Below are 12173 nucleotides of genomic sequence, written 5' to 3' on the forward strand. Positions count from 1 at the left end.
GTGACACTGATGGTGAGGACACTGATGGTGATGGTGACACTGATGGTGACAACACTGATGATAGTGGTGACACTGATGGTGAGGACATTGATGGTAGTTGGTGACACTGATGATGACAACACTGATGATAGTGGTGACACTGATGTGGTGACGACACTGATGGTGATGGTGACATTGATGGTGAGGACACTGATGGTGATGGTGACACTGATGGTAGTGGTGATGACACTGATGGTGATGGTGACACTGATGGTGAGGACACTGATGGTAGGGGTGACACTGATGTGGTGATGGTGACACTGATGGTAGGGGTGACACTGTTGTGGTGGTGACAACACTGATGGTGATGAGTACACTGATGGTAGTGGTGACACTGATGTGATGATGACACTGATGGTGATGGTGACACTGATGGTAGTGGTGACACTGATGGTGAGGACACTGATGGTGATAGTGACACTGATGGTGACAACACTGATGGTAGTGGTGACACTGATGTGGTGGTAATGACACTGATGGTGGTGGTGACACTGATGGTGACAACACTGATTATAGTGGTGACAATGATGATGAGGACACTGATGGTAGTTGGTGACACTGGTGACACTGATGTTGTGATGACACTGATGGTGATGGTGATACTGATGGTGAGGACACTCATGGGGTGACACTGATGTGGTGGTGACAACACTGATGGTGATGAGGACACTGATGGTAGTGGTGACACTGATGTGATGATGACACTGATGGTGATGGTGACACTGATGGTGAGGACACTGATGGTAGTGGTGACACTGATGGTGACAACACTGATGGTAGTGGTGACACTGATGTGGTGATGAAACTGATGGTAGTGGTGACACTGATGGTGATGAGGACACTGATGGTGATGGTGACACTGATGGTGAGGACACTGATGGTAGTAGGTGACACTGATGGTGAGGACACTGATGGTAGTGGTGACACTGATGTGGTGGTGATGACACTGATGTAGTGGTGACACTGGTGCTGAGGTAATGTTGATGGTGTGATGCAGTGGTGGTGATGACGCTAACAGTATTTTGATGGTAGTGGTGACATTAACAGTGATGGGGACATTGGTGGTCGTTACTGCACTGGTGACATTGACACTGGTAGTGGTGACACTGGCACAGTGGTGATGACACTGGTGGTAATGACCCTGGTATTGATGGTGTCTCTGGGGGTAGTGACCCCTAAAAAACAGTAGTCACAGACAGTGGGAAGATTGCCCACCTTTCTGTCTCTGGAGAGGGGGAAGGGGCCTCTTCTCACCAGCCATAAGGGCTGACATATGCAGGGGGTAAAAATAGAAGCTGAGCAGTGCTGCCTTGTCTCCCAGCGAGGGCGGGCACAGGCTGGGGGCGGAGGAGCCGGCTGCCAGGACAGTCTGCAGCAAACGTGATTGTCCCTGCTCTGAAACTGCCTGAGCCCACCAGCCACTTCCCTGCGCCTCCTGTCAGATTCAGTTCCAGGAGTGGGGTCTGCCTTCTCCTATGATCTGGCAGCTCCCTGAGCAGTGAGGTCCCTGGTTCAGGGGTGCTTGTGTTTTCCCAGAGCAGAAGCCCAGGGAATACTCATGTGCTAATTGTTTAGCTGCTAGTAATCTATGGAGCTGACTTGGTAGACTCTTCTTGTGGGAAGATAGAAGGCCACCTACAAAGTGCTGACAACTCCTGAGTCGGGAGTTAGGTCTAGACTCACACTGGACAAGAAATGTAACCCTATGAACCTCAGTTTCCTTTTCTTTAAAATGAGAAGCCTCATGAAACCCCCGTCATAGGGTTCTTGGTGGCCCCAGCCCTCTTAGATCTCATGGTCCTCCCCTTCCTGGACTGGAGGTGAACTTCCTTCCCTCGCAGCAGCTGACCCTTACTGGCCCCTGACAGTGACAGTCCAGCAGTCTAGCTGGCCCAAGGATCCCCCCTAGATGCCAGGTAAGAGGAAGTTTTTAGCCCTGGTACTGACTGAAGACCTTGCATTTTCTCTTGGCAGGATCGACAAGACCATGCTGGCGAGTCTGAAGGTCAAGTAAGTAGCCACTTCCCGTTCTGTAATAGTCAGCCATGAGAGCAGACTGGCGCGTCTCTGGGGCCCGTTTCCCCTCACGCTGGGGGAACACGAATCAGGCTGTTGTGTTTGTCACACTTTCCATCTGAGCCTGAGTGGCTTCCGGACCAGAGAAGACTGGACTGGGCCCCGGTTCCCGGGGAGTCCAGCTGAGGCAGGAGTGGAGGCAGCAGGTGCTGGGGTGAGAATATGTGTATGGGGTGTGACTTTCAGACCACAAACTCAGGGGTGTGTTAAGAATAATAACTGTATTTTCTATCACCTTGGTTTCTATCTGCAACCTTAATTTCACCTACCGAAAAAATTGTGCCACGTAGTTCTAGATCCTCACAAAACATCCTGGCATCAGGATGTGTGTATGCACATGTGTGTGTGCGCGCACACGTGTGTGCATGGTCATGTGGTCAGCTGGTCATTGAGTATCAGTGCCAGATGTATGGTTCGTGCCATATTGGTGATGTGGCCCTGGGGCGCTCTGTGACCCCATTTCACACTCAGGGTCTCAGTAATGCTCATGATCCTGTCTGCCTCAGTTTACCATGTGTCTGCTGGCCTGGCACCTCTCTTAGAATCCCTGGACCTCCCTTTGTTGTCTTTCCCTCCATGTTTCTGTCCAAACCATTTTGCCGATGTCCTTCTCCTAGTTCCCCTTAGAGGCTGAGATACATCTCTCCTACTTTCATCAGCCTCTTTCCCTCAGAGCAGGGATATACCTATCAGCCATGTGTTCCCAGAGAGCAACTTTAAAAGCAAAATTTTAAGGAAGAAAAAAGAAAAAGCATCAGTCACTGGCTTGAAATATTATGCTTCCAATAGCATCGGTTACTCAAAATATTGCCCCTGAATTAACTTGTGTGTGAATCCCCCACTCCCACCACCGTCCCTGGTAAGTTGCCCTCTCTAAGAGGCAGTTTGTCTGGTGGTAACTCCCCATCTCTGGTTTCCAGGTCAGCTTCTCTCTGCTGGTGCCATGCGGCTGTCATTACTGACCATGGCTCCTCAGGGTCAGGTCTCTGTGTACAGCCGTCCTTGCGGATTGGCATAAGGGGGAGTTGAAACAAGAGATTTCCCGCTCCAGAATGTTCTCGGATGGTGGAGGTGGGCGGTTAGCAGGGCTTAGATGGAGAGGATTGTCCCTGCTCTCTGAGAGCTTTAGATTTCTCTGTCAGGTAGATCCCAAGGGTGCAGTGACAGAAATCCAAGACTTCCAGGAGGAGGTGTTTCTAAAGCAACTCTTAGATATAGGGAGTGATGATGGGCTCGCCAGCCTGTGCGGTTAGCATGGGGTGTGCCTCAGTTCAACCCAGCGTTCAAGACACTTCTCTGGACTTCACTTTCCCTGTCTTTTATCCTATGGATACAGTGATGCCTGACTTTCCCAGTCTTTTATCCTATGGATTTAGTGATGCCTGAGAGCTCCTTAGAATCTCTCTGCTTATTGAATGAGGTTGTAGGCATGAAAGACAACTTATTAAGGGGTGTAAGGGGGGGCTAGGAGTGTTTCTTTTGATGTGTTCCTGGGACACTTCATTCAATCTCAAAAGCATTTATTGAGGGCCAGGTTTATGCTTTGCTGACAAAGATGACATTTATAACCTGGAAGGGATGGAGGTCAAGGGCTTTTGTTTGGATTGGGCTCCCAGTGGGGTTTCTGGGTATTCAAGTACAGGCTCTGGGCTCAGGCACTGGGTAGGGGGTGTTTAGGTAGTGGTTTGGGATGATGTATGGGACTGTATTCCTGATTATACTTAGTTAAGTTTCTTTTGATTGCAAGAAGCAGAAAGCCAGTATAACCTGTCCAAGCAAATGATTGTATTTATGGAGAATGTCCCAGGAGTCTTTAGGGAACCATGGGGATGGAATAGAAGAGTTTGAAGGTCTGGAAACCTTTTAGGACTTACTTGTGTTCATACTGTATTTGCTGAGTGAATCAGTTATGGCCATCACATGGAGCTAGGAGGATGCAGGCAGGACCAGGGGCCAGCTTGGGACCAGGATCTCAGTTAAAGTAATTGAGACTAAATCCATCCAGAGAATTGAATTCTGGGAGTCAGGGCCAGGTGTCTGGGGCTTTCTCATGGGGCTTCCTGGAACAGTGTTCAGAAGGGTGGGCATCTGAGCTGAGAACTTCGTGTCCTTTCCTTTATTTTTTTTTTTTTGCTCTTCCTGCCCTCCTTCCCCAGAGACCTCTGCTTCCTTGTTAAAGAAATAGGAGGGTGGGTCTCCTGCCTGGGCTGGTGGACCCTCATCTGGGTCCAGCCACCTGAAATGCCCGTTTATGCAGAGACTGGTCGCAGTATAATGGAGTACAGCCTGTCTGTCGCCGCTGCTGGGGGTACAATATTATCTATACCTCTGATGAAGGGAAAACTTAGAATCTATTGCTTCACATGAAAAGTGATCCGACTTTTAAATTGAATAGGCCCAAGAAAATGGCATCTGTGATTAGGGAGACCAAGGAGTGATTGTACCTTCTCTGCAGGAGAGGAGGTACTGTATCAGACAGCCTGGTGGGGAAGTGTTTCAGCGGTACTCTTTAGCCTAGGAGCTCTGGTGACTTCGTCCGTAATGTGTTGTGTTCCTGACCAAAAAGCAGCACATCTTTAGCAATTCAAAACCTCAAAGGGCAAAACAACTATGAGATATCATCTCACCCCAGTAAGAATAGCAAAATTTAACAGAATAGCAAGCAACAAATGCTGGCGAGGTTGCGGAGAAACTGGAACCCTTATTCACTGTTGGTGGGCGTGTAAAATGGTGTGACCACTATGAAATGGCTTTCTCAAAAAATTGCAAATAGCAATACCATTTGAACCAGCAATTACTTTACTGGGAATATACTCCAACGAGAGCATATCTGTCACCCAGGCAGATATATACACACCCATGTTTATTGCGGCTTTGTTCACAATAGCAAAGAGTTGGAAACAACCTAAGTGCCCATCAACAAACGAATGGATAGAGAAGCTCTGGTATATTCACACAATGGAATATTATGATGCATTGAAAAGCAAGGAACTCATGCAATGTTATTAAAAATGGCCAGGAACCCAGGTGTCATTGTGTTCAGTGTATTGGACTACTAGCCAGAAGCCTGACAGCCTGAATCCACCAGCTGCTCCTTACCAGAGGGACGGGAAGTCTGCTCCTGTAAAGGTTTACAGCCTCGGAAACCTGGTGGAGGGTTTTTGGGAGTTGGAACCGACTTGATGCCAGTGGGCTTGGTCATATACCTTGGCCAGAAGATGCCACATACAGCCACCTTACTGTAAGCTCCAGGGTTTAAAACTCTCTTGGGAATGAAATGGCCACTTGGAGCAGGAGCAGGCAGTTTGTCACAATGTAGTTTCCTTTGGCCCCTACAGTCCCTTTCCGCATCAATGCTGTCCACACAGGATAGGGATTGTACCACAGCCTGTTTAAAGCCCCAGCTTTCCTTCTTCTTCTGCAAGAATTACACAAAATCCAGGTACTTGTCTTTACACACATCTTGTTTTCTAGTGTTAGTTAGCAAGACCACATTGCCATCTTGGAAAAAGAAGGCAGACTCAGGGCCCAGATGTTCCTGAACCATCTGTACCTCCAGCTTTTTGCACTACCTTCTGGAAAGCCTGTTTCTTTCAAGTCTGAGTCTTGGTTTAAATTTAATGACTTTTTCATGCATGATTTAGTTACTGAGTTTGATTGTGAACCATGACTACAATTCATCTCCTCACCTTTGACTGCCTTATCTTTGTCTCTTGTGGATTACTAGAATCTTCAAGGGACCACAAGAGCCTTCTCCTCCATACCTGCATACCTAGGGCATCTGCTGAGAGTTTGCTGGTATTGTCAGGGACAGGTGACCTTGGTGCTCTGGGGCTAAGTGGCTGAATCCATTCTACAAACATTTACTGGAAATCTGCATTCCAAGCCCAGTGCTGGGCTCAGAGGTTGGTGGAAGAGCAAAGACAAAAAAAGGCCAGTCTCTGCTCATGATGGCTCATGTAGCCCTGCAGCGAAGTAGATGCACAGACAGACCATTGCAATTGAATGTGACAAGTGCTAACAGAGATGAGGTTGGCGAGGATGGAGGAGGGCGTCCTGGGCTGAGTCTCCAAGGATGAGTAGGGTCAGCGGAGCACCAGCGAGTACTCTGGACAGTGAGGTGTCACATAGCTCAGTAAGATTATTACCAGGTAACAGAAAATGGGGGTTGGGGTGCAGGGCAGCCTGGGCCACCTCTGGGAGGGATTTGAGGCTTAGTTCTCTGGGGGATGGGGACCCATCCAAGGACTTTAGTAATAATGTGCAGATTTGAGTTCGAGGGGACCCCTGCAGAGCCATTGGCCCACTAACCTGAGAGCCCAGAGAGAAGGTGGCAGACTGGATGGCACGGGCTAAAGTTGCAAAGAGTGGATGGGACTTGGAGAGCTGTCAGGGAATGGTCTCACCAGGGTGAAGCTGGTTTGGATGTGGGGATGAAGGTGAAGGAGGGGTTGAGGGGCAATTCCTAGGTTTCTGAGTGGGCCTTCTGGGAAGGGCTAAGGAAACGCTCTGCGTAGAATGTCCTCCTTCTTTCTACTAGATTCTCCTCATTGTTGTTAAATGCCATTGAGTAGTAGATGACTCATAGTGACCCTATGAACGAAAGTCCTGGACACTTGTATGACTTTCATCCTTTCTCCAGATTCATAGGGTTTCCTTAGAGAAGCTATTGTGGAAGTGGATGCCACTCCTACTTTCAAGCTTGTTTTAATCGGGGAGCTCCACCATACACTGTCCACCATGGGTAACCATTCTCGTATTTGACTCATCAGTGTCACAGTGTTCGGCTTCATGGCAATCATGAGTTACCGCTGTACAGCAAGTGGACATACCAGGATTACATGCCCTAAAAGATTGTTTCACCAAAAACAATTAAAGGCAGACCACTCACCTTTGGCTTGGGAGCATGACTTTCTGTCCACTAGGCCAACTGCTCTCTCTCTCTCTATGCTATCGTTGTTGTTGTTAAGTGCCATCAAGTCACAGGCAACTCATAGTGAACCTATGAACAAAAGTCCTGGACACCTGTATAACTTTCATCTTTTCTCCAGATTCATAGTGTTCCCAGAGGCAAGCTATTGTGGAAGTAGATGCCACTTCTGCTTCCAAGCTTGTTTTAATCGGGGATCTCCACCAAACACTGTCCACCATGTAGTTGGCTTAAATCTTCACCTTTCTACTTTCTGTCTTCACCAGACAAGGGCATGGTGGAGAGGAGCTGTACCTTGAGGGTGTGCAGTCTGGCTGCAGACAGAGTTGGAGGTGGCCCTGGGCTCAGGCTTTGCTTTGCTTCGCTCCTGAGTGCTTTTGGCAAGTGAAGTCCAACAGGCAGTGGCTGGCGTTGCTGCCCCATAACCAGGTCTAGGCCAGCCTGGGCACACTGGGAATCCAGGTGGGTCCCAGGTGGATCTGAGACAGAAGCCCTGGTTTCCTTGGAGTTAGGTCCTGACTCACTGATTTCTCCTGGAAGGGTCCCTGTGCCTGGGAACTGAGTTGGTGGGTGTGAGTGTGTGTATGTAGGTGTGTGTGGGTGTGTTTATGTGCTCACCGTGCAGTGGACAGGCACTCGTAGTGACAACAGGCCCGTGTGAGTGCCTGTACAGTACCGTTTTGGGCTTCAGTGAGTTCCTATGGCAACCACGAACATGTCTGTTTTGGGATCTGGAGTGTCGGGGCGTGAGTGGCTACAGGGAGAAGCAGGGCGGGCGGGCGCTTAGCTGGCACTTGGGCTGTGGCCTGATTTCATTACTAGGCACTGGGGACAAACCTGGAGGTTGCCATTCACCAGACAGCTGCAAACTGCAGGGACCTCACCCCAGCTAGTCGTGCCATGCCGAGGAGGCTCTGGTGAGTCCCTACTCTGATTTCCTGATGGACTTGACTTCCCGAGTCTAGTGACTGATGAGGATGTAGGGAACCAGCTGGACAGGGAGCCCTGGCCAGCAGGTCGTAGGGACTAGGCTCCTCTGAGCTGGCTGTGGGCTGGCAGCAGAAGGCGCTTTGATATTTCTGGAACCTTGGAAAGGTGCTTATATGTGGCTGGCAGAGCTGAGTTGTCCTGGCTGATCCCAGGGGACAAGGTAATGTTACTGTGGAGGAAATGAGCAGGTGTGCAGGTCCGGAGAGTACAGATGGGCAGCCCGCTGGCCCAGCCCAGACATCCCTGGGGTGTCCTCCACCTCAGTTGGCTCCCTCAGGAGTCCTTATGGACCCCAGTTCTCTGGCTGTGTGCTTGGCCTGCTCACAGGTGTGCCCCAGGCCTTTAAGACATGCTAGCCTGGAGTGGACAGAAAGGTTCATGTCCTGTGGGAGAGGAGACCAGTGGATACGACCTGACTCACCAGGGACCCGAAGCCAGGGAAGATATACTTCTGCTGACTTAAAGGGAAAGACCCTTGGTCCCTTGGATCACACTGGTCTATTATTTTTGTTCACATGGTGTGAGTTCCTAGGTTTGTTGTGACGGACAGAGGCTCAGCTACATTTGGGCCATACGAGCTGGCATTGATGTCTGGCAATGGGCAGGCGCTTTTTTCTTCTGCTGACCCCTCTGAGGTGGGTAACAGGTAGGGGATGAGATTTTAGCAGGCGATGTCAGTGCACTCTTGGGTTTGTTCCAGGACCTCCCTAAACAGGTGTCCCCTGTGCATCTGGATGAGGCTGGGGGCAGGGGACAAGGTGGCAGGGGTTGTTGGCTTTGGCTCTAGGATCCTGATGAAGGGCAGGGAGAACAAGGAACTGGCTGTTCTGTGCTCTTCCTGGAGCATCTCAGTCTTTCCACCTTGGGAGGTAGAATTCAGAGCCTAATCAATGATACCTTCCCCAGGGAGAGTGGAGCCTTTAAGAGAGGCCCCTGATCTCTGACATCCTTGCATCTTATGGCTTGAAGTCAAGAAGTTGAAGTAGCCAGTGTGTGAATCCTCTGTGTCTCTTAAACTAGTCTCCTTGCTTAATTGCTGGTGAAGGTTACCTAGTGTATTGAAACACAGCTGTTGTTGTTCAGTGCTAACCCTTGCATTTACCTACAGTCTTTTTCCCCCCTTTTTTTCCTTTTTTATTATTATTAAATTTTATTAGTTTTAATGAACATTTACAGGGATTTTGGGTTTTCATTCCTTCATTGCTGCACCGTTCTCTCTACCCTCCTCCCCAGTTTGTTCTTCTTCCCCCGCCCTCCGAATGTCTGTTTTAATTGTCCAATTGCCACAGTGCTTGTCAAACCCAGTTCTGATTAATCTCCTTTCTCAGTGTGTCCTTTGCCATTCCCTATCACTCCTCCCTGAGAGAGACTTCACCCTGATTCATAAGGAAAAGGGGATGGCGTATTCTCTTAGCTACTTCCTACTGAAAAGGGACGCTGTGGGTTTCAGGGTGAAGATCTTCTGTCACTACTCTAAAGGGCCCCTTTGGCAGTAGGAAACACATAGACTATTATGGAGATTGATTTTGGAATTTAGACGCACTGTTATTAATTGTGCTTAGCCATACATGTTCATATCCTTGAAGATGTATCATGGGGGTGTTGCAACCTAGAAGACACAAATTTAATTAACAAGTTAAAAGTACATGAGCCAAAAATTATGGAAAAGTAAAAGAAAAGATTCTTTCATTGTTTTACAAACACTCCCCCAGGTCCCCTCCACCATGTAGCCATCACTCTAGACTCCTGTCATGACAGAAATACCTAGTCACATATCTCTATTAAACAGTTTTCTCCCTCCTCTGTTTCAGTGCAGTATACATTATTGAACCCATCTTACTCAGTCTCTCCCCAACCCTGAGGTTAGTACCATTCTACAACAGTGGCATCATGCAATATTTGTCCTTTTGTGACTGGGATATTTCACTCAGCATAATGTTCTCCAGAGTCAACCATTTTGAATAATATTGCATGAGTTCCTTGTTTTTCAATGCAGCATAGTATTCCATTGTGCGAATATACTACAGCTTCTCTAGCCATTCGTTTGTTGATGGGCACATAGGTTGTTTCCAACTCCTTGCTATTGTGAACAAAGCTGCAATAAACACGGGTGGGCATATATCTGCTTGGATGTCAGCTATGGTCTCTTCAGGGTATATTCCCAGTAGTGGAATTGCTGGGTCAAATGGTATCTCTATTTGCAACTTTTTGAGAAAGTGCCATACTGCTTTCCACAGGGGTTGCACCATTTTACACTCCCACCAACAGTGAATCAGGGTTCCAGTTTCTCCACAACTTCGCCAGCATTTGTTGCTTGCTGTTCTGTTAAATTTTGCTATTTTGACTGGGGTGAGATGATATCTCATAGTTGTTTTAATTTGCATCTCTCTTAGGGCTAGGGATTTTGAGCATTTCTTCATGTGCTTGTTAGCCATCCGAATGTCGTCTTTGGTGAAGTGTACCTACAGTCTTTATAACAGCCTGTAGGATCTGGTGCCGTTCCTTGGCACTGCCTCTAGCCTATGCCCTTAAATGAAGCTGACAGTCTTGGTTCCTGAGAGCCCCTAAGATGCTGTGATGGGGCTTGTGTGCTCTCAGTCTTTTCTTTCCCTGAGCAGTCACCCAGTCATTTTACCTGCGTTGGGGGTTTCTCACTGCCTGCACTGGTCCTTGTGGGAAGGACTCATGTTTTCTAGGTTACCAGTTCAAAGCCAGGCCAGAGGACTTTGCCTTTGGCAGCCCGTAGGAGCCTCACAAACATGAGATTGGATCCTAGAGCTCATGGGTTTAGACCTCCAAAATTTTCAGATGAGTAAACTGAGGCCTTGACGGGGAGTGTTTCTAAGTGGAGTTAACATGGCAGCGGGTGTCGGGTGCAGTGTCGGGGTGTGGAGAGGCCAGCTTTTGTTCTTTTTTTTTTTTGCTTCTCCATCAGCTCCTCTGTCTTCACTGCTTTTTAACCTGAGGCGCCCTCTTTGCTTCCAGAAGACCCTAGAGAATGGGGTCTGGGGGTGCTAGCAAGCTCACATTTTGTCTAGAAGGGCTGGCTGCTCCCACTTTCCTGCATCATTTGGCACCAGGCAGGGGTGGTGGTGGGTCTGCCTCACCAGATCCACTTTCTGAAAAAGAAATAAATCTTCAAACTCTAAAAAGTAAAAAATCTGAGTTTTTTAGGTAAAATCTTGACAGTAAACTCAAACATTGAGCAGACAAAACACTGTCCTTAGCTTTGCCTTTGGAGCCCCCATGTGCCACCTCTGCCCTGGGCACATGGATCCTCTCAGGCCCTGGCTCACTCACGCAGATTCTCAAAACACTCTTTGGACCACCTCCCTAATCAGCCGATGACTGGTCATTTCCGGTTCTGTCCCTGGCCGGACTAAAAATTAACCTTTCTCCCTTCTAAATCCTGCCCTTTCTCTTCATTAGGGCAGGGTTTGGGGGGGTGGGGTCGGAGAGGGCTGAGAAGCGTCTGAGTCACAGATTTGGTCCTCGCTTGCTCACCCTCTCTCCTCCCTGCTCCTCCGCCTCTTGATTCAGGCCCATTATCTCCTGCCCAGACAGTGACAAAGGCTCCCTAATTAACCTCGTTCTCCTCCATCCCTGCCAGCTCTGACTAATTCATCGTCCTGTGCTCTGAAGGGACCTATCCTCAGCACACATGGCAGATCTCCTCTGTGCTGAGCTCCTTCAATAGAACGTGGCTGGGTGTGGGTCTCCACACCTGTCTGGTGGGGGCCTGCCAGGCACTTGGCTGTGTTTTTTTCCGAAGCGACCTGTCTGGCTTTACTATCCACTAACTGTCTTTGGATCCGCGGTAGATAATTTGATGTCTCCTCTGCCCGTCCCAAGGCAGTGGTTCTCACACTCTACACAGTAGGTCATGTGGGAGCTTTAAACATCTTGATAACCAGGTCATAACTCGTGCCAATTAAAATGTTTGGATGTGAGAGCCATCCATAAGTACTTGCTAACGATCACCAGGTGGTCCAATGTGCATCAAGCTGGGAAAGGTGAAAGGTTAGAGAAAGAGAGGAGGACCCTCAGCGATATGAATTGATACAGTGACCTTAACAGTGGGTTTGAGCATAGCAGAAGATGGTGAGGATGGTACAGCATAGGACAAGGTTTAAATCTT

The 12173-nt window shown here is 48.6% G+C and overlaps 1 protein-coding gene across 1 annotated transcript in view; it reads left to right on the plus strand.

Moving 5' to 3' along the window:
- RAP1GAP2 (RAP1 GTPase activating protein 2) overlaps positions 1-12173 on the plus strand; it is a 281330-nt gene that overhangs the window by 4168 nt on the left and 264989 nt on the right. Inside the window, exon 2 of the mRNA XM_006891040.1 lies at positions 2014-2049. Coding sequence (XP_006891102.1) covers positions 2014-2049 — 36 coding nt within the window. The remainder of the gene's footprint in view (positions 1-2013; positions 2050-12173) is intronic.

This window comes from Elephantulus edwardii, unplaced genomic scaffold (assembly GCF_000299155.1).
Source record: "Elephantulus edwardii isolate Elephantulus edwardi_28Jun2011 unplaced genomic scaffold, EleEdw1.0 scaffold00094, whole genome shotgun sequence".
Taxonomy (NCBI): domain Eukaryota; kingdom Metazoa; phylum Chordata; class Mammalia; order Macroscelidea; family Macroscelididae; genus Elephantulus; species Elephantulus edwardii.